Consider the following 23284-nt stretch of genomic DNA (forward strand, 5'->3'; position numbering starts at 1 on the left):
TGTTGAAGAACAATTACTAATTTATTTGGGCAAGAGAATACTCTCCGAAAAATCACCCAAATAAATTAGTACTTATTCTTGTATAAAATGCTCTATCATTTTGGGTTGTCACGTACAAGCGAGGAATCGAGAGAGAGAGAGAGAGAGATGGGGTTTAACGTCCACTCGACAAAAACTAGGTCATTTCGGGACTAACATATGGTTTAATTTTATTTCAATACTTCGCTTGCGCGTAGGGGTCTTTAGCAGTGGGAGGAAACCGGAGAACCCGGAGAAAACCCACGAGGTTGCATAAGATTTAGATAGAGAGTTCGCTGTTCTTGCTATAATAGTTCATAAATAGATAATGAGAAATGAATATAATGAAAATATTAAAATTAAATTATTTGAAGAGAAGTTTCGAGTGCTGGAAGATATAGTGTAGATCGTTAATTATCGTAGCAAAGGTACTTGATAAACGTGACCAAGTCTTGATTATACTTTTTACCTTTAAATCTCTCCAATTGGGTGATCTAGAGAGTTGATTATGGGCTAGGTGGTCATGTTAATAAATGTATAAATAATAGTTTATATAACATTTGAAGACAAAATTAAGACCTGAGTTAGTAAAAGAGAGAGAGAGAGAGAGAGAGAGAGAGAGAGAGAGAAACAGGGTTTAACGTCCATTCGACACAAACTAGGTTATTTCAGGACTAAGATATGGTTCAATTTTATTTCATTAATTCGCTTGTGCGTAGGGGGTCTTTAGCAGTGCGAGGAAAACGGAGGACCCGGAGAAAACCCACGAGAATGGACAGGTGACCCTATTCCTTGTCACGTACAACCAGAGAATCGAAACCACACCTGTTGACTCAATGACAGACCTAAAGATACAACAATCACGCGCTAACCATTCAGTCACCCCCCTCCCCTCCCCCCCCCCATACTTGTTGAAGAACAATTACTAATTTATTTGGGCAAGAGAATACTCTTCGAAAAATCACCCAAATAAATTAGTACTTATTCTTGTATAAAATGCTCTATCATTTTGGGTTGTATTTGGTTGTAAACAAACATTGATCTATGAATACAAATTCCTTAATTTGGATAAAAATCAAGAATTTCTTCTTTCACAATCAAGTACATGCAGTCATGCTCATCCAGTTGACTAGGTGTCCACAGGGATGCTGCTTCAAAATTTTGTGCACACTAATTTCTAAGTACCATATTGTTCTGACTATATCAAATATTTATAGTTTGTTTCTTACATGGCATCAATGACACATCAAGACTCATTTTGACTCAACATCATGGCTATCCATTCACACACATTTTGACTCAACATCATGGCTACCCACCAAGACTCATTTTGACTCAACATCATGGCTACCCATCCAGATACATTTTGACTCAACATTATGGCTACCCATCCAGACACATTTTGACTCAACATCATGGCTACCCATCCAGACACAGTTTGACTCAACATCATGGCTACCCATCCAGTCACATTTTGACTCAACATCATGGCTACCCATCCAGACACAGTTTGACTCAACATCATGGCTACCCATCCAGTCACATTTTGACTCAACATCATGGCTACCCATCCAGACACATTTTGACTCAACATCATGGCTACCCATCCAGTCACATTTTGACTCAACATCATGGCCACCCATCCAGTCACATTTTGACTTAACATCATGGCTACCCATCCAGTCACATTTTGACTCAACATCATGACTACCCATTTAGACACATTTATCCAGATACAGTTTTACTGGTATAATGGTTCATATAATTATATGGCATATCTTACACTCCAAACAATACATAATATGCTCGAAGGATTATATTGTTTGGGCATGAGGTAGTGAAATGAAATGGGAGTTTTACGTCCTACTGTTTTGCTCCGACTGGGGCAATGAAGACGGGCATACGCCATACAGTATGCTATGTGGGAAATTTTTCCCAGACAGCGGCACTATTGCCTACTCTTAAATCGAATTCCAACTGCCAAGGGATCTTTTACATGCACGCCAATGTAAGCACGGAACCTGAACGACTAGACAGCTGTCCTTGTCAGTCCTGGACCACGCACTGACAAATCGAAACCGCTCTAGAAAATCCGGATGAACTTTTTCGGTCAACATAGAGATTGAACCCGCGACATCCAGACTAGCGAGCCAGCATCTTACTCATTTAGGCACCGTGACTCCCCCAGCTAATGAAGAAGGCCATCATATGTCATGCAGTGTTCTATAATGGGTATTCAGCAGTGACAGGAAACCCAGAGAAACGATGGGGTTAGACAGGCTACTCTAGTCCTAGTCACCTACAATCCTGGAACTGAAAACATGCCACCTGATTCAATCACAGAATGTATCTAATGCACCCATGTTGGTTGAGAAAGTTTCTCCAGAATCAGGCCCGGAGTTCACAAAGCATTTTCAGATTTACCTTAAGAATTTACTCAACTTTCAATCACTGTTTAGAGAAATATCTTTGATCCAGAAACACAAAACTTTGACATAGTTTATTATTGGTGTATTTGATACATTAATACAACAAAACTTTTTTTAACAATTTTGAGTAAATTCTTAACTTAAGTCTAAGAATGCTTTGTGAACTCAGGGCCAAGCATCCCTTGGTCAGTGGTGTAGTCCAGACAGCTGGACAAGGGAAAGCTTCTAGTAGTTTTGATAGAAAGGAAAACCTAATTCATATCTATAAACGTTGGCAGCACAACAAAGATCCCCTGGCAGTTGCAAAATCGAAATAAGAGTTATCCCAGAAAGTTTCTCATGATATTTCAGATTTTCCCTTGTCAGTGATGCAGGATAAAGGGCCTAGTTATTCAGATAGTACAAAAAACTCCTGTGTACACGTTGTCATGCCCGGAAACGAACAATCCAACAGTTGAAATTGGATGAAAAAATGCGACTGTCCATAAAAAATTCCCACCACCCATGGCTCACTGCATGGCGTATGCTCATTTTCAGTATCCCGGTCGGTGCAGAAAAGTAGGAAGTTAAACCCCATTTCATTTTTTTCCATATTGAAACCCAATCTTATATATAGTAATTTGTTTACAATGATGTCCCATTATATTTCAATTAAAGAGCTTGTCTTTTATTTGATTATGAAAACAGAATCACAGAGATATATAAAATAATTTAAATGTCCTCATCACTAGACGCCTGACTACCACTGTGTCGACGATAGTAACGATGGGCTCGTTCCAGTTTTTTCTTGTAGCGTTTAAATTCATTCCAAGTTGGTTCACTATCTGTACCGTTGTTAACGGTTTTGTTACCAGGGTCCGAACTTGTTGACTGGCAACTCATATTTTCTACTGGTTTTGCAGAATCTAAAGTCCTCTGGATTTGCTCTGTGTTCACCTCTGATGATATTCCACTGGTTGTATCATCAGAGTCTAAGTTAGTATTATTAGCTTCTTGACTACTAGAAGACGTAGATGAAACATTCCTCAAATGTCTAGAATTGTTTTGTGGGCCGTTTGAATGACGTTTTGATCTTTCACGATCTTCGGCTGTCAATTTATCAGAATTATCGTCCATTTTATCATTATTACGACCATGTTTTGACAATGGATTTTGGTCCGAATCAACATTATTATTAATCTGTTGGTCATAAGTGTTATCACAATTTTCATTAGTATTGTTGTTTCTCGGGAAATTCATATTGTTTCGTACATTGCTTTGTTCCTGGTTTGTTTTGTTCACATCCATCGAGCTTGTTATCACCGATACATTAGTTTCATGCAGAAACGGTCCATATGCATTACTGGCATCAGAATGATCTTTACAGGAAGTAACAGTCGATGATGGTAGTTCCGCAGAAACTGGAACTCCAACATCTGATTGGTTAATATCACACAAACTGGCGTGGGAATTATCATTACTTTCGCTGTCACTGTTTAAAATCTGACTGCGTAAATCGCGTAGTTTTTTCAGATGAAATTTGATATTGCCTTTTTTGGAGTTCGTATTGTTTGAAACAGTAGTTGCACTCGTAGAACATTCCCCAGGTCCATCCATTAATTTCTGCAACTTTTCATGACTGAAACCTGGATTTGTGTCATTGTCGGAATCCGAGTCAGATACAATATGGCGCTTAAGAGTTCGTTTACATTTCATTTTTTTCTTAGCTTCCATATTCTTCATTAACGTTTCTTTTTTATTGTTTGCGATAATATCAGAAATACTCCGTCTGTTTGTATTATTCGGCATTTCGGTTCCGTCTGCGTTTGTCTCATTATTCTCTGATTCCGTCGAGTCCTCCACGTCTAGGAGACGAGAAGTATTACTCTGTTCGGCTGTTTGAGCGGCCATTACACTTGCGAATGCTAACGTGAAAGGACTAAGGCCATCATCAGAGTTATCCGAAATAAGTTCTTCTGCTATTCTTGGGATCACGACATCCTGCGATTCTGCACGTGAGACCTGTAATATTCGATCATACAATTCTTCTTCATTGCTGGAGAACTCTTCGCTCGAGCTCCACGTTTCCATCTCACGTTGAACTAACGAATCGAAGAACGCCATCATCCTAGGATCCTCCTCCGTTGAATGCTGAGTATAGTCATGTGACATCACATGACCACTACGTAGAACAAGATTAATATATTCCTCGTGGGTATAAACTGGTCGTTCAATTGGTTCTATCTCAGTATTTGTTTCTGGATCTATCTTCTTCAGAGGAAAAGGACTCCATGCCTGTAAATAGTCAGAAAAAAACATTTATTTCAATAATTCGCTTGCGCATAAGGGTTTTTAGCAATGGGAGGAAACTGGAGGATCCGGAAAAAACCCATGAGATTGGACAGGCGACCCTACTCCTTATCATGTAGAACCGGGGATTCGAAACCACACCAATTGACTCAATGACAGACCTTGCGGTACAGCGCGCACATGCTAACCATTTGGCCATCCAACGCCCCCCCCCCCCGGATGAATGCGGGCGTCAACAATATATATACAGCCACATTTCATCAGGGGTGCATAAAAATGGAAAATGACTCAAAGTAAACATTGTGGCCTTGTGTTGTCTTGAATGTGTGTTTGTTTCTTACCTTGATTGTTTTCTCAACACCTGAGGATAAAATTAAACCAGTATCTATATTTGATCGAACTTGATTGACTATTGACCTATGTCCCTTTAACACTAGATGAGCACTGTTTACATACACTCCTAAAAATATACAAAAATAAACATTGTTTAAATATACTCCTAATATACAAAAATAAACACTGTCTGCATACACTCCTATAAATATACAAAAATAAACACGGTTTACATACACCCCTAAATATAAACAAAAATAAATGCTGTTTACATACACTTTTAAAAATATACAAACTAAACGATAAACACTGTTTATATACACTCCTATAAATATACAAAAATAAACACTGTTTACATACACTCCTAAAAATATGCAAAAATAAACACTGTTTACATATACTCCTATAAATATAAAAAAATAAACATTGTTTAGAGCACTCCTTAAAAAAATATACAAAAATAAACACTGTTTATATACAATCCTAAAAATATACAAAAATAAACTCTTTTTACGTGCAAGACATGTATCCGAACAACTAGATATGATTCTCTGTCAAGCTCACTGACCAGCACCAATGACAGGGGAAACCATGGCATATATTCTCAACCAATACTGGGACCTCCAGATTAGCGAGTCAACGTCTTACTCGTAAACAATATAAAGCGACAGAGGTTTAAAACCTAGGGCAATTCATATTTTAATTTAAATAATCATTTATACGCAAAGTTAGGAATAAGATTCCATATGGTCAGCCTGTGGAATACTTTTTCTCATGCATAGAAAAGGGTCGAACTCAAACATTGCATAGATGACATGACTCCGGACACACACCCCTTTTCAAACATCAATGAATTAATACTGGGTAGTTTATTAATCTAGGTAAATGTTTGAAACGATAAAATATATAATTTTATTGTAGGTATAAAGTATAACTTACTTTCCGATAAATCATCTGGTATTTTCCATACATAAACATTAAAATCATCTGATCCTGATACAACATACTGTTAAATATATAAACAATTTGACCCTTAGAGAGAGAGAGAGAGAGAGAGAGAGAGAGAGAGAGAGAGAGGGTTTAAAGTCCACTCGACACAAACCAGGTCATTTCGGGACTAACACATGGTTCAATTCTATTTCAATAATTAGCAGATGGAGGAAACCTGAGGGTGAAAACCGTGAAAACCCACAAGGTTGGACAGGCGACCCTACTCCTTGTCACGTTCAACTGTGCAATCGAAACCATGCCAGTTGACTCAATGACAGACCTTATGATACAAAGCGTGTGCTCACCATTCCGCCACCCCCACACCCACTCAATGTATACACCAGGATTTATAACTGCAATATATATGAGCTGACATATCCGAAACATCGGTCCATTCTATTCAACCAGGATTAACTCTTGCACCTGCTATTTGAATTAACTCTTCTGCCTGCTAGATCTCCAAGGTCCAAAAATATCACAAATTACCAAAATTTACTGAGGTAAGTTGATGGAGTCTTGGTCGACCATGGTCCATCTTCATTAGAAAGAAATGAAATTGGGTTTAACGTCCTACTGTTCTGCTTCGAACTGGGCTAATGAAGACGGTCATACACCATACAGTGTGCTTTGAGGGAAATTTTGCCCGGGCAGTGGCACTATGGCCTACTCTTATATCGAATTCCAAATGCAAGGGAATTTTTATGGGCATGCCAATGTATACACGGGACATCTTCATTAGCCCAGTAGGAGCAGAATAGTAGGACATTAAACCCCATTTCATTTCATTTCTTTCATTTCGTTCTTTCATTTCATCGACCATAGATTTCTTACCTGATCTCTATCACCTGCGAAACAGCAAGATTTCATCGTACACGAGTTAAAATATCCCATATGTTCGAACTCGGCTACTGGTTTAGAACTGTGTATATTATATATCACAGGTGGAAGACGTCGTCTCAGTGCCAGAATCTGGTTGCCCATACCATTGATCCTTACACTCATACAACTCTGCTGTTCAAATTCACCTCCATATCTCATCAAACAGCTAAAATATACAAACATATCTCATTAAACAGCTAAAATATACAAACATATCTCATCAAACAGAAAATGAAATATACAAAGAGAGAAAGAAATGGGTTGAACGTCCACTCGACACAAACTAGGTCATTTCGGGACTAACATATGGTTTTAATTTTATTTCAATTATTCGCTAGCTCGTAGGGGTCTTTAGCAGTGAGAGGAAACTGGAGAACCCGGAAAAAAACCATAAATGTTATGCAAAACACTTCAAAATAGCAAATGGTACATGTATGTATGATTTTCAAAACTTTTGTGGAAAAACAAAACATTTACATCTCCAATTATTTCAAATATGAAGGGCATGATGCTGGGCTTCGGTTCTAGACGACCTTGACCTTGGGTATCGGAGGGCAACAAATCAGACGAAAGGTTAAAGGTTAGGTCAAAAGGTCATGATACTTAAATATACTCCTACATACAAAATTGGTACCAATTTCATTGAGATTGATCCACTAGTAGCTGAGATATGGGGCTTTAAAGATTAGAAGGATCGTTCATTTTAACCCAATTTCGTAAATTTTGGTTGCCCATAGCAACCAAACCGATCGTCCAATTTCGTTAAAATTTAAGAAATCAGTTTTGCCACCATACAGAAACATGTACATAAAATTTCATGAAAATCCAAGGAGGGAGGGTTAAACCCATTGGGTGATTTGACATGGAATGACCCCAAACAGCTACAATATATTAATCATACCAACTAGTCATTGAGTCTTGTGAACTCAAAATTTTATATTTTATTTTCAAATCGATAATAATAAATAAATAATGCACTGGAATCCAGAAAGCGTATTCTTTTTAAATTATGAAGTCAAGTTTTCAGAGCATTAAGCTGTCAAATATACTTTTAAAAAAATAATAATACCTTCTTGGTTTCCGTATATCCCACAATCCAATTCCTTCTCTTGCGTTAGCTGTTGCTAGGAGACGGGGTTCTGTAGGGTTGTACATAACAGCATGCATGGAGGAAACATAATTGGCTAGACAGAATGGTTCTGAAAATAACATACATATCATTGTAATCAAAACAAATGGAAAATGTTCTCAAGAATCACACAAGTTTGCAACACTGAGTAATTGTGAACAGAGGCTTTATGACTGACAAAGCCTGAATCTGTGCCTGACATTGTCTGTGACAGATGCCTTATTTCCAGGCTTGCTGAATCCAGTTGTTCTCTAACATCATAAATTAAATGTTTTATTCAGGAATTTATTGGTTCTCTAATATCATATAATAATGGCTACGGTGGCTAAGTAGGTAAGACTCTGGCTTGCTAGCCTGGAGGTCGGGTGTTCGATCCCTGCATTGTTCGAGAAAGTTCATCCAGGTTTTCCAGCATGATTCCCCCTTGTCAGTGACGCAGGACGAAGGGCCTGACAAAGGACAGCTGTCTAGTCATTCGGATGGGATAAAAAGACGAAGTCCCATGTACACATTGGCATGTATGTAAAAGATCCCTTAGCAGTTGGAAGTCGATATAAGAGTTGTCCGTAGCGCCGCTGTCTGGGCAAAATTTCCCTCATAGCACACTGTATGGCGTATGCCCATTTTCATTAGCCCAGTTCGGAGCAGAAAAGTAGGACGTTAAACCCCATTTCATTTCATTTGTACCTGAATCTGCTGGTTCTCTAATGTCATATATTAAAACACGGCCATCATCACAAGCACTGGCAAATACGTTACTATTATTAGGATCTGTTGATAAACCATACACGGCATCTTCATGCATAAAATTATCTACTGGATTCCCCCTGAAACAATACAAGGTCATATTTATTTATCTAGGGATTCCCCCTGAAACAATTTAGTGTTATAAAATTATCGATTGGATTCCCATTGAAACAATACAAGGTTATATTTACAGAATGCTTTAACAATACTACGGTTAATTTAAAACCATACAGTAATTTTGTTATTTCTATGGCTAGGGGGCTACGGATGAAAGGTTTCCCTTGACAGCAGTGTTTCTGAGTACTCTTCAACTGCCAAGGGATCCTTTATGTCACTGGGGGGGGGGGGGGGTCTAGTGGTTTAACGTGTACAAGTGAAATCATAAGTTCTGTCATTGAGTCAAGTGGTGTGGTTTTGAATCCTTGCATGCACATGACAAGAAGTAGGGTTGCCTTCCAAACTTGTGGGTTTTCTCTGGGTCCTCCAGTTTCCTCTCACTGCTAAAGGTTCCTACGTGCGAGCTAACTATACTATTGAAATAAACTTGAACCATAATATGTCAGTCCCAAAATGACCTAGTTTGTGTCGAGTGGAGTGGTCGTTAAACTGCACTTTAGGCACATGCACCAGGAAAGGATCTGATAACATTTCTCATACTTAATTATGTATTTTTCGATAACCAAATTAACTTTTTTTTTCTTTTAAGACTACAACAATCTGGTTAAAACACAGATCCTATTTCATTTCGTTTTTTATAGTTCAAAATTTCGTTTTACTTGTCTTTACTGTACTACGATCTGAAATAGTTGTTATATAACAGGCTTGCTGGTTGATGTGAGGAATTAGCCAATGAAACAGTCTGTTACGGTGCGTTTTTGGTGTGAGGTGCATGGAATTGTAGATAACCCCACATCATAGGTCAAAAGCCAATCGTATGACCCCTTGACGCAACCTTCTAATACAACCGGTCAGATCTTCAGTAAAGGCCATCGAAAGATCTGTATTTTAAACAGATTGAGACAACAAGTACTTACGTGGCTGCATCATGTACAAACACCTGTTCATCGTTACCTGAAAATAAAATACAAAATATAACATCATAACTAATGTAGTTATTTCAGGAATAAATAGATTCCAGTCGGATCAGAACAGTAGGACGTTAATTAATGTAGTTATTTCAGAATAGATCGATTCCAAATGTCTTACAATTAATTTAATACAACCAGTAAAATAATCCCTTGGAAACAACATTAAGTATTCTTTAGTGGTCGAGAGCGAGACATTAGGTAATATATTTTAACAACAAGAGTGTTTTTACAATATATTACGCAATGTCTTAAGCTCGAGACCATTAAACAACTTAAAATACAGACACTTGCACGTGCTTTGCAATGAAATACGTCACTCGAGTTCAATATTTTACCAAGTTACGCTTGGCACATTGCCCGTACGATTATTTGAAATAATGGTACTCCAACATCAAAGGATGACGTCACATCTGTATTCTAATGAGAAAGCTGAAACTCTGAAAGGAATATCAGTTCAAAAATGGTTCAGTTATGTTGAGTATTCAGCATGATGACTGCAAATGACAAGGCAACACAGCCTATGATTTGTGCTGAAATCTCTTTATTGGCCTCATTTTAATCCGAATGAATCGAAGCGGGGAAATTATCTACTTTTGATATTTTGATTTTGTTTACTCAACTAAATTTTAAATAATCAATCCAAGATCATTGTAAAATGGATAAAGCCGTGGAAAATTTAATGTTATCCGAAATTGCACAGACATTATTTGAATAATCTAGATTTAAATTTGAACAGAATAACCTTAAGGTTTTTTTCTCTATATCACTATAGCAGGCTTGGAAATAACGGTTGTAGATGTACCTGACACAATATCAGGCACTAATGAAATAATACCCGATATTTTTAACTTAGTGCCGGACATGTATTAATAATATCAATAAAAAAGACAAATCGGTGCCCGACAAAATGACAGGCACCAGAGGTTTAGTGCCTGACAAAGCCTGTATTTGTGCCTGACATTGCCTGTGACAGGTGCCTTTTTTCCAGGCGTGCTATACCTACATATACCTGTACCTACACATACGTGTACCTTTACCTTTACCTATACATACTTTACTTAACCTACACATACCTAAATATACCCTAACTGTACCTACATATACCTGTACGTAGTTATGTTATTCCTGTTCGTAGTTATGTTATACCTGTACCTACATATACCTGCTCTGTACCTACTTATACCTGTACCTTCATAGCTGTACCTAGTTATACCTGTACCTACATATATCTGTACCTAAATATAACTGTACCTAGTTATATCTGTACCTACTTATATCTGTATCTAAATATACCTGTACCTACCTCCAGAAAATATCTTCTCATTATCTTTATCAAATGCTAGAGAGAATATATTACTTCTATGTTCTGATTTCATAATTGCTGGAGAACCATTATTAGATATTGCTCTCTGTGTATTCCATAATAATACTCTTCTATCATCTCCACCTGTACAATTACATGTAATATATATACTAGTAGGCTAAAATATTAAACTATGTATTGGACTGATGCATAATAGGCAAGGGTGGTGCAGGAATTTCTATAAAACTAAGAATCGAGTAGGCTACAGGGAGATTTGGGGTTATTTGATAAGGCCAACTTCAATAGTTTGGTCAATGGTCACATGATGTAGACAAGGCTAGGGCTAATCCCAACCCTAACCGTAACCTTGGACCTAGTCCTAATGCTTACCATAACCCTAAACTACACTCTCGACAACAATCACATGGCCTAACCTATTTACATCTCAGCGACCTTGACGAAAATTGAGTTGGCCGTAACAAATAGATTTAGCCCAGAAAGGTTTGGGGTGCAAGAAGTGTAATGCAGTTAATATTAGGTCCACTACATTACATGTATACATGTATATATCTCTCTCTCATTAAAAATTGCAGCGGTCACTACTTCATAATATATATACCAGTAGTATTTTCACAAAAATTTACTAAATGACTCTTGATTAGATGAAGTTTTCACACATACTGCTAAGCAATTCTTTCATCTATCATAATAGGACCCCTCCCACACACCTATCTCTAGGCAGGTTGATAACTGGGATTCCGTTACAAAAAGTCAGTACAGCACAGTTTTAAATTGAAATTTGCAATGATAGAACTTTCTGAGGGAGGGTCGGGGTGGCTGTGTTGGTTTCAAACGCAAGACAAGAGCATGTATTCACTCGCAAACACTTGAGCTGTCACAATGTGACAATGTTCAATGGGACCTAATGAATGTTGTTAGTAGTCTAGATTGAAATTGAATACATCTGATACAAAATATCAACTGATCACTTGTAATGTATGCTTGATTAAACATGCGAATGACATTTTAACAAATGACATTTATTGTTTCAATTATAGGCATAACTTAATAAACTCGTTTACATGCTCGCCCAGTGAGGCCTAAATAAATAAAATCTACATGTCATTCAATGTATTTAACAATTTGACTGTGACAACACGTCATCCTTACCAGATGCTATCATTTCACCACCATTGTTGGAGAATTCAATAGCATTTACACATCCATAGTGGGCTTTCAGGTCTGTTTGGTACAGCCCTGTAGCTAATGCCAGCTTTTCCCTCAACAAACGTTGAAAATTACTTGGATTTAGGCCATAAATTCTGTTATTTATAAAACTTATACACCCATACTCTTTTTTAAATGTCAATTCTGATTTCCTGTTGCCTAAAGCTGTGCACATTGTACGTCTAATTTTGCCTAAAAAGACATCAAGAATTTCTAATAAAATGTCAATAACTTTGGGTTGGTGTTTTGATGAAGAATGACTGGATCTTCTAGTTCACATTATCTTAGACTCGTACAACCAGAAATAAATAATAATTTTTTCCAATTCAAGTTAATATCCTCGGTATTTTTTCTTGTCAAGTGGGTATAGTAAGTAATGTTTTAAAATAACAACTGATGATAAGCATATTAAAGAAAAAAATATATTTTTTTAAAGATTAATTCCTAGTTTTCGGCATTCGTTTAGCCAAGAAAATAGTGGAAGGGGAACAACTCTATTTTAGATTTGTTAATTATTGGATAATCAAGTCTAAAGGTCATAAAGGGGAAATAACTCCGAAAAATCGAGGATTGGTTCACTTCCTGTACTAGTCTCACACTTGTTTTGACTTTGTGTTAAAGAATTATTTATATATTGGTGTGTTTTAAATGTAACGTAAATACATAAGTTCTTATTATGCCCCCAAAACAGAGGAGAATAGCCTTGATGGGCTACAGATCTGTTGGTAGGTATTTTATCTCTTGTCGGTGGCTAGAAAACTAGACTAGAACGTCCTGACCCACATGTCTTTGTTTTTGTTTATGTTATGTTCACGTTGTTGTTTTTATTTGAAAATAAACAGGGCATAACCGTCCACTTGCATTACGAAATCGCAGTAAACGAAAAATATAATTTTAAGATAATTAATAATATGTGCTTAAAATAAATTACGGTTGCAAATAACAATCATTTCCTAGAAATATTTTGAGCAAAAATCGTCTACTCATCAGTAATTTGATGAGTAGGGGGGAGAGAGGGCAGTTAACTTGCCCATGTACAAAGTCGTCCACATTTAATGGTAATCACTATGAATTCTTTTCGTATCCCTAACATAACCAGGCGGTTGGATGGCCGAATGGTTAGCACGTGCGCGCTGTATCATAAGTTTTGTCATTGAGGCAACTGGCGTGGTTTTGAATTCCCGGTTGTACATGACAAGGAGTAGGGTTGCCTGTCCAGCTTTGTGGGTTTTCTGCGGGTCCTCTGGTTTCCTCCCACTGCTAAAGACCACTACGTGCAAGAGAATTTTTGAAATAAAATTAAACCATATGTTAGTCCCTAAATGACCTACATGTAGTCTGTGTCGAGTGAACGTTAACACCCATATCTCTCTCTCTCTCTCTCCTAACATAACCCATGCCGCATGGACGTCTCAACCAACGTATTTTGATATTTGTGGCCGACTTAAACTAGACCTTTCGTGTGAACGAGATTGCTTGTGGACAATTATATAACTGGCATGCATTTGAGTAAAGTAGGATATATAATCTTGTTAGGTCTCAAGAACTGTACAGTTACATATACATAGATAATGCTACTAGGTCTAGAGTAAGTGATATTAGGCTATTGACAGGCCCTGTCATAGTCAATCTGATTAAAATACTGCAATTCGATTGGCTGACCAATATGCAAATTGGATATGTGCAAATTGATTTTACTGGTCAGCCAGTCGAATTGCAGTATTTCTTAAAATTTCGATTGTATCTTAGTTTAAGTTTTCGTGAATAAGGGCCCAGATCTATATTTTGTTTCATTTTTTTAAAAATACTTTCGATAGCGTCTACTACATGAAGATCAGACCAGTTGTAACGGGAGATCGCGTCAGACATCATTCGAGCAGCTTTTGACCCTATGATGTTATACAATTGATTAACCAATCAGCGTACATGTAGATGTTTCTATTGGGTTACCCACAGTTCCATGCAAATCACGCCAAAAACTCTTCGTAACAGACCGTTTCATTGGCTAACCCCTCACATCAACTAGAACGCTGGTTATATATAACAACTCTTCCAGATCCTAGTGCAGTAAAGACAAGTAAAACGAAATTTTGAACTATAAAAAACGAAACGAAATAGGATCTGTGTTTTAATCAGATTGCTATAATATGAATGCAAAAAGGATTCAGTTCTGTTCAGTATTTACAAAGCTATGAGAAATTGAAATTGAAGTGAAAATCTTCTTAACAAGTTTAAAATTTGCCAATGATGAATGCCTGACATGTTTTAATCAGATTGTGTCACAGCTGTAATGAATCCATGGTGTTTATCAGCCTAATTGTAACCAGTAATTGTATTTAATATTTCATCTAGGTATTGTGTCCTGTAAATTTCAATGAATCAATTGTGTGTATATTTGTTTATTTTACAGGGAAATCTTCATTAACTATACAGTATGTTGAAAATCAGTTTGTTGATTCTTATGATCCAACTATAGAAAACAGTAAGTTTATAATTATACTGAAATTATTGAGAGAGAGATGGAGTGAGAGAGAGACACAGAGGGAGAGAATTGGTGTTTAATATTAAATCACTTGAATGTAGCTAGTATTACCAGATTATTCATGGAGAGAGAGAGAGAGAGAGAGATAGAGAGAGAGAGAGAGAGGGTTTAAGGTCCACTGAACACAAACTAGATCATTTTGGGACTAACATATGGTTCAATTTTATTTCAATAATTCGCTTAGGCATAGGCGTCTTTAGCAGTGGGAGGAAACCAGAGGACCTGGAAAAAACCCATGAGGTTGGACAGACATTCCGACTCATTGTCACGTACAACCGGGGAATCGAAACCACGCCAGTTGACTCAATGACAGATCTTATCATACAGCGTGCATTCCCTAACCATTCGGTCATCCAACCTCCCTAAATTATTCATGGAAGAAACTGGGACGCTTGTTTTATGATCAAGCAAAGGCAAAGTTGGGGCCTGGAGCGCTTGACTGCCACAAGTTTACTAGAGGGGTTCAAGGCCATAGGAATCATATATCTCATAAATATCAGTCCAAAAATGGTTCCATTTGGTTCAAGGGGTGTTGGATGGCCAAATAGTTAGCGTGTTGTATCATAAGGTCTGTCACTGGTTTCGATTCCCCGGTTGTACGTGGCAAGGTGTAGGGTCGTCTGTCCAACCTCGTGGGATTTGGTCCATCCGGCTTCCTCCCACTTCTTAATACCCCCACGTGCAAGCAAATTAATTGAAATAAAATTGAACCATGTGTTATTCCTGAAATGGCCTAGTTCGGGTCGAGTGGACATTAAAGCTTATTTCTCTTTCTCTCTCTCCTCGCCCCCCCCCCGCCCTTCAGTATTTATAAAGATATGTGGAATGTTACTTTTATTTTTATGTTTTTAGCATTTCAGAAAGTTATAAAAATACGAGGTCAAGAATATAGTTTACAACTTGTAGATACAGCTGGGCAGGTAAATTACCATATTTTTTGTTTAATGTTTAATACAGGCTTACTAACCAGACGTCCGAGGCTTGATCCTTGAGATTTTCCAGCCTGGTTTCCATAATCATCTCTCGATGTCAAAGCTAGCCTGCAATGTTTATTGGATTAGGTTCCGATTTGCTGTTCGACTTCCATTCATGATTTAATCATGAAATGGATAATCGAGACTATGTTTTTTATCGCACCGACTTACGTAATAATGATCGAGGCTAGGCTGAAAAAAATTCAATCTCTAAAATTTTGGTTCAAAGTCGATCAATTTGACTTAAATTTTTTCCAAATTGCCTTTACCTTATCTAGTTTTTAACTATTATAGTGAGAAGTTCCAGCTCTTTATCTTATCTCCCATAATGTATCTTTAAATTATGTCAAATTAATAGTTTATATAACATTTCAGGCCTAAAGAAAGACCTGCAATAGGCCTAAAGAAAGACCTGCAATAGGCCTAAAGAAAGACCTGCAATAGGCCTAAAGAAAGACCTGCAATAGGCCTAAAGAAAGACCTGCAATAGGCAGATTTAGCTCTTACATAATGTATGTTTAAAGATAACTGCTCAGGCAATGTATGTTGAAATATAATTATTATTTCTCTTCTAGGATGAATATTCTGTTCTACCTCAGTCGTATTTTACCAATATTGATGGTTATGTACTAGTTTATTCTGTAAACTCATCAAAAAGGTTTGTACTAAATTTTGGGCTTCTAAAAAGAAAAACAATCACAAAAAATTTCTGTTCTTCTTATTTTGACAATAGTTTGCTAGTTAAAAGTCTTGTAGGTTACTTGATTCTGTGGCCAGAATGGCTCAGTGTATAAGGTGCTGGTGTCTTGGTATATCCAACTAGCTTTCAGTGTTGCAGGACAAGGAACAGGGCCTGGCAAGGAGAGAGAAAGAGAGACAAATGGGGTTTAAGGTCCACTCGACACAAACAAGGTCATTTCAGGACTGACATATGGTTCAATTTTATTAATTTTATTTCAATAATTAACTTGAATGTAGGAGTCTTTAGAAGTCGGAGGAAACTGATATAATGTGCATGTGCTAAGCATTCAGCCATCCATTTCCCCTTGGCAGTTGGAATTTGAGGGCCTGACAAGGAACAAAGTCAAGTCATTTGACTGTGGTACCGTGTACATATTGCAGTGCACGTTAAAAAACCTGTGACAGTTGGAATTCAACAAATAGTAGGTGGAAGTACTGCTGTGTACCTTTAGAGGTCAAACTTAGCTTCTGGCATGATGCATGGCATATACCCAACTTCATTAGTTGAGTCAGTGCAGAACAGTCGGATATTAAACACCATTTATATATTGTATGTGTTCATAATAAAGAAATATATCCATTACTTGATGGTGTTTTTTTTTCTTTCAGCCTAGATGTGATAAAATATGTGTATGATAAAATATTAGACATGAAAGGAAAGACACAGTAAGTAATTATTTTACTTAATAGTAACTGCAGGAGGACTGCACAACACACAAAACACAACCGTCAAGACAAACCTGGGGACAAAACATTGCAAGAAAAAAACAAATATCAAATCAAGTGAATGGATCCGGTGGCCAGCCGTAAGCGTGCAGTGTGTGTGAAAATTACTAACATATATCAATATATCATTCTTCTCACAAGTTATGGATCTTGTCAAACATCAACACAAGCCTTGCTATTCTGCGCTTTACGAGCCAATGTCATAAAATGTTTTTGTGAAACTTTGTACACAACCTATTTCGTAATAAGATATTTCTTTGATCTAATATTTTTTGTTGAAAGTTATCATTGGTTATCAGAAGAACTTGATCAGCCAATCAGATACTGTGTCTCAAGGAAATTGGGATTAACTACAGTACTACAGATATAAATGTGTTTGCATCAAAAGAAATGTATTTTTATACGCCCACATTTTCATGTGGTCGTATATTGTCGTCGCCCCTGTCCGTCCGTCCGTCCACAATTGTTTGTGAACAGTCTACAGGCCACAATTTGTATCCGATTTCAATGAAACTTGAAATATAGGTTTATCACCCTAAGATCACGGTTCCTTTCGATATTGGCATCTATCGGACCGTAACTTCATGGATTATGGCCCCTGATTGTACGAAAAATCACGTTTTTGGCTTGTGAACACTGTAGAGGTCACAATTTTTATCCGATTTTGTTGAAACTTGAAATGTAAGTTTATAACCCAAAGATCTCTGTTCCTTTCGATATTCGCGCATATCGGACCGTAACTTACTGAATTATGGCCCCTGATTGTACGAAAAATCACGTTTTTAGCTTGTGGACCCTATAGAGGTCATAATTTTTATCCGATTTAAAAAAACATATTATTATATCACCGTTACACCCTAAGGGCAATTAAGTTAGAATTTCGTGAAAATCGGCCCAAAACTGACAGACAAAATGGCCACCCCGCGTTCTCAAATTGCGTAAAAATATGCTATATCAAGGTTGTGGACCGTACAGAGGTCACAATTTTTATCCGATTTTGTTGAAACTTGAAATGTAAGTTTATAACTCAAAGATCTTGGTTCCCTTCGATATTTGCGCATATCGAATTGTAATTTCCTGAATTATGGCCCTTGATTGTAGGAAAAATCACTTTCGTTTTAGCTTGTTTTCTATCCATCTCTTGGCAGCCGCTGGTTAAATCTCCTCAACACAATATTTGGTCATTTTGAGACCAACATATAGATATTTTTGTTTGGTCAAATGGCTGAAAGAGTTCCTTGAGAGTTGCCAGCCTTGTTCTACTGTAGCAGGATGGGTGGGCCAGGCAAGAATAATTGTCTATTTGTTGGCGAGGGCCATGTGTTAGTCCCGAAATGACCTAGTTTGTGTCGAGTGGATGTTAAACCCCATTTCTCTCTCTCTCTATATATAACCCTCGTTAGGGATAAGCCAATTAAATGGTCTTTTACAGCGAGGTCTTAGCTAATCAAATATCAGACGTCATAGGGTCAAAAGTTGCTCGTATGACCGCTGACGCGACCTTTCACACCATCTGGTTAGATCTTCTTTTAGTGGAGGCCATCGAAAGTATAAAAAAACGTAAAGAAATATTGATCTATTTTAATCAGATTGAGAAAGTTGCCATCACTGGATCTACTTTGACTGTTTAAATTGTATGGCATTTTTTATTTTAGAGTTCCAGTTGTTTTGGTTGGTAATAAAAGTGACCTTAGAATGGAGAGGTAGGCTGAATTTAAAAATTAATATTAATCATTGATTGATTTGATTGATTACACTTGTAATTAGTAGACATAAATTCACATTGGGGTGCTCGATTGTGAGTCCGGAACATCCCGAATTGACAGAATTGCAATCAAGTGATTGGTTGAGATATTTTTTATGCAGTCAGCACGTACATGCGTTGTACTCTGAAATTCTCCTTTTCACTCAATTGACACTATTTTTGGAATTGAGAAAATTTAATTCTGTAACTTCAATCTAGTGTCCCCGTACTATTTGCTATTCTGGATTTACCTCCCTTTATATATGTTGTTCCGAATTGACAGACCTGCAATTGAGTAAAAAGGAATCCAGTCCCATCACAGACAATGGAGGTGGTGTCAATGGAATCATAACCTCATTAAACACAACAAATATGTTTCAGATGTCATGGTTGGTTGAGGTATTTTCTTATGCATATGGCACAAACTTTGCAGCCTGAAATCCTTGTTTCAATTGGTTGTCTCTATTATTGTGATTGAGAGAATTCTATTCCAGAACGTTCAAACAAGTATCACTGTAACCAGGGTATCATTTAATCTTGTGTATCTAGCACTAATTTATTTCACATATGTCTAATATCAAATTTTTGTTTAAAAATTCGTAAAACGTTTTAAAATCACCATAAATCATCTAATTTATACTTTGATATTAAACGAATGTGAAATAAATTAGTGCTAGATACACAAGATTAAATGATACCCTGGTTACAGTGTATCCCCAGTATTTATTGCAGATCTCCATTGACCCGAAAGGGACTAACATGCCAGGGCCAGACAAGGAACAGTGCACATTAGCATGAATGTAAAAATAAACATAGGCAGCTGGAAGTTGACTTATCATTATGGCGAATTGCCACTGTTCTGGCAAAATTCTCCGTATAGCACAATGCATGGTTATGTCCATTAATCATTCGGTTGTTGGGACTGGCAGAACTTTGAAGGGACTCATTTCTGTTTCCCTCGATTCCTATTCTGTTAATTCTGAACGTCCTGGAATCACAATCAGGCATCCGGTTAGCTTTTATAATTCGATAGGAACTAAGTATCCTGATTAAATATAAAGTAAAATGTATTTTGTAACGGGTTATTAATATTATTATGGTTGTTTTTGCTCCCGGGGGGTGGGGTGGGGGGGGCTGAATGGTTAGCATGTGCGCGCTGTACCATAAAGTCTGTCATTGAGTAAACTGGCGTGGTTACGAATCCCCGGTTGTACGTGGCAAGGAGTAGGGTTGCCTGTCCAACCTCGTGGGTTTTCTCCGGGTCCTCTGGTTTCCTCCCACTGCCAAGCGAATTATTGAAATAAAATTAAAACCATGTGTTAGTCCCGAAATGACCTAGTTTGTGTCGAGTGGACGCTAAACCTCATTTCTCTCTCTCTCTTTTTTGCTCCGGATTTAGTAATGTTTATTTTGATGATACAGGGAAATCATTAGTTGTGTTTATTTTGATTATACAGGGAAATCAGTTTTGATGATGGTAAGAAAATAGCTGAATCGTGGAAAGCACCATTTTTAGAAGCATCAGCCAAAGAAAACCAGGTAGGGTATTCTCTTGAATTAATTCATTAATGTGGCCGCCAGACCTTTACAAGGATATAATTATTATATAGCTCAATCCCTTTTAATGCAGGGAGCCATGGTGGCTCAGTGAGTAGGATGTTGGCTCGCTAACCTTGAGGTCGCTTGTTTGATTCCTGCATTGGGCGAGAAAGTTCATTGAGATTTTGCGGAACGCTTCAGTGCGACAGGACAGAGGTCCTAGCATGGACAACGTATAGGCATTCGGATGGGTTGGAAAAACAAGGTCCCTTCTACACATTGGCATCCAGGTTAAAGATCCGTTGATCATTGGAATTCAATATAAGAGTAGACCATAGCACCACTGTCTGTGCAAAAGTTGATGGCTCATTTACCTGACAGTACTACAGGGTTCTATTCCTGTTTACACTTTGGCATGCAGGTTAAAAAAAAAATCGTTGACAGTTGGAATTCATTTGCTGACCAGGCAAAATTCCAGCATAGCACACTGCATGACTGGCTGTAGGTGCAGAAAAATCATTAATTTATTCATTTATTCGTTCATTTATTCATGCCCCTGTATGGTTTATGTATGAAGGAGCCAGGGTAGCTCAGTGAGCTAGGTGCTGGCTTGTTTAGCTGGCGGTACTGGGTTCGTTCCATATGTTGGTTACAAAATTTCCTGTTTATACTTAGGCGTGCACGTAAAAGAACCCTTGACAGTTGGAATTCATTGTTCAAAAATGTCCCTCATAGCACATTGCACGACTGGTTGTAGGTGCAGAAAGGTACACATAGGTGGCTAAATATCATTTATTCAATTCATTCTTTCTCCTGTATTGTTTATTGGGGGGGGGGGGGCGGGCGAATGGTTAGCACGTGCGAGCTGTATCATAAAGCCTGTCATTGAGTCAACTGGCGTGGTTTCGAATCCCCAGTTGTACGTGACAAGGAGTAGGGTCGTCTGTCCAACCTCTTGGGTTTTCTCCGGGTCCTCCGGTTTCCTCCCACTGCTACAGACCCATACGCGCAATCGAATTATTGAAATAAAATTAAACCATATGTTAATCCCGAAATGACCTAGTTTGTGTTGAGTGGACGTTAAACCTCATTTCTCTCTCTGTATTGTTTATTATTTCATTTATTCATTCATTCAGTAATTCATTCATTCATTCCCTTGTATTGTTTGTTATTATTTCAGAGTGTACAAGATGTTTTTACACAGATATTGATGACAGTAGAAAAATCAGAAAATGTTGGACAAGAGAAAAGTAGTTGTATTTTATCTTAAAGTTGGGTTAGAATCTTACAACAAAATATCATCCCTTTATTTTATACACCTAGAAGGGCTACAATAAAACGCAAATTGTTGACTATGTCACATCTGGACGAACATTCTAATTAAAAATCAACTTTAAAGGGATTGAGTGCAAAATAAACACAATGAAAACAAAATCTAATTGGTCCTGTCACTGTAACCCGGGTATCATTTAATCTTGTGTATTTAGCACTAATTTCTTTCACATTCATTTAACATCAAATTTTTGTTTAATAATTCATAAAAATCGTTTAAAATCACCCAAAATCATCTAATTTGTACTTGTGTCCAGTTTAAAAATGATTGATTAATTTTGATAATGAGTGCCTAATTTACAAGTATTCAATTTTCTGACCACTGTTTAAAAATTATTCATTATACACCAATAATCAATTGGGTTGTTTATTTTTTAACAGTGGTTGAGAAATTAAACACTTTTAAATTGGTAAATTGGACACTCATTATCAAAATGGAATGGTCAGCTTTAAACTGAATGATTTTTGGTGATTTTAAACGATTTTTACAAATTTTTAAACAAAGATTTCATGTTAAACGAAGTTGAAAGAAATTAGTGCTAAATACCAAATATTAAATGATACCTGGGTTACAGTGTTACTTAACATAAAATAGCCTGTAAATAGTTTCTGAATATACAAGGAAACCATGACGAGGAATTTGAAAGCCATGTGGTTAAATATCCAATATAATATTTTTTTAAAATAAGTACAGATCAGTGATAATAGACTAATGTCCATAAGAAAGTATACATCGTCCATTTGGTGCTGCATCAACCAAAATAATTTTTCCATTGTATGTGGTATTTGGGTACAATGTCAATTTGTTTCACTTTGTTTATTTTGCTTAGAAATGTTGAGTTTGGACGCAAGAGACGAACTCAGTAACGTTTCATCAAATGTTTTTAATCTAAAAAAAACTTAGTCCTATATTTATTGCGTATACTTTCTTTTGGACATTTGTATAGTAAATTCTGCTTTTGAATGAAAACAAAACATCTATGTTTAGGCACAAATAGATTAGGAATTAGGCTAGAACTTACACAATGTTCCATATAAGCCTGACAATAATAAGGCACCTGTCACAGACAATGTCAGACACAGATTCAGGCTTTGTCAGGCACTAAACCTCTGGTGCCTGTCATTTTGTCCGGCACTGATTTTTCTTTTTTATTGATATTACTAATACATGTCCGGCACTAAGTTGAAAATGTCAGGTACTATTTCATTTTGCTAGGTACATCTAAAAGCGTTATTTCCAGGCCTGTTGATTTA

General features: G+C 37.1%; 2 protein-coding genes across 2 annotated transcripts; one reads left to right on the plus strand and one right to left on the minus strand.

Moving 5' to 3' along the window:
- Positions 1-947: 947 nt before the first annotated feature.
- On the minus strand, positions 948-12679 carry LOC126822429 (DDB1- and CUL4-associated factor 5). Its single transcript, XM_050551334.2, has 9 exons — positions 12376-12679; positions 11206-11349; positions 9849-9885; positions 8755-8894; positions 8008-8137; positions 6891-7104; positions 6009-6075; positions 5078-5196; positions 948-4721 (listed from the first exon to the last, which is right to left on the minus strand). The coding sequence occupies exons 1-9, from the start codon at positions 12605-12607 to the stop codon at positions 3159-3161; spliced, it is 2646 nt and encodes an 881-aa protein (XP_050407291.2). The 5' UTR covers positions 12608-12679; the 3' UTR covers positions 948-3158.
- Positions 12680-13002: 323 nt separating this feature from the next.
- LOC126822459 (GTP-binding protein Rheb) lies at positions 13003-22510 on the plus strand. The gene is made up of 8 exons (XM_050551391.2): positions 13003-13157; positions 14843-14914; positions 15827-15894; positions 16524-16606; positions 17299-17355; positions 19071-19118; positions 20617-20698; positions 21879-22510. Exons 1-8 carry the CDS (start codon positions 13109-13111, stop codon positions 21966-21968), a joined length of 549 nt encoding a protein of 182 aa, XP_050407348.1. The 5' UTR covers positions 13003-13108; the 3' UTR covers positions 21969-22510.
- The last annotated feature ends 774 nt before the right edge of the window (positions 22511-23284 follow it).

This window comes from Patella vulgata, chromosome 5 (genome assembly GCF_932274485.2).
Source record: "Patella vulgata chromosome 5, xgPatVulg1.2, whole genome shotgun sequence".
In the NCBI taxonomy this organism is placed as follows: Eukaryota; Metazoa; Mollusca; class Gastropoda; family Patellidae; genus Patella; species Patella vulgata.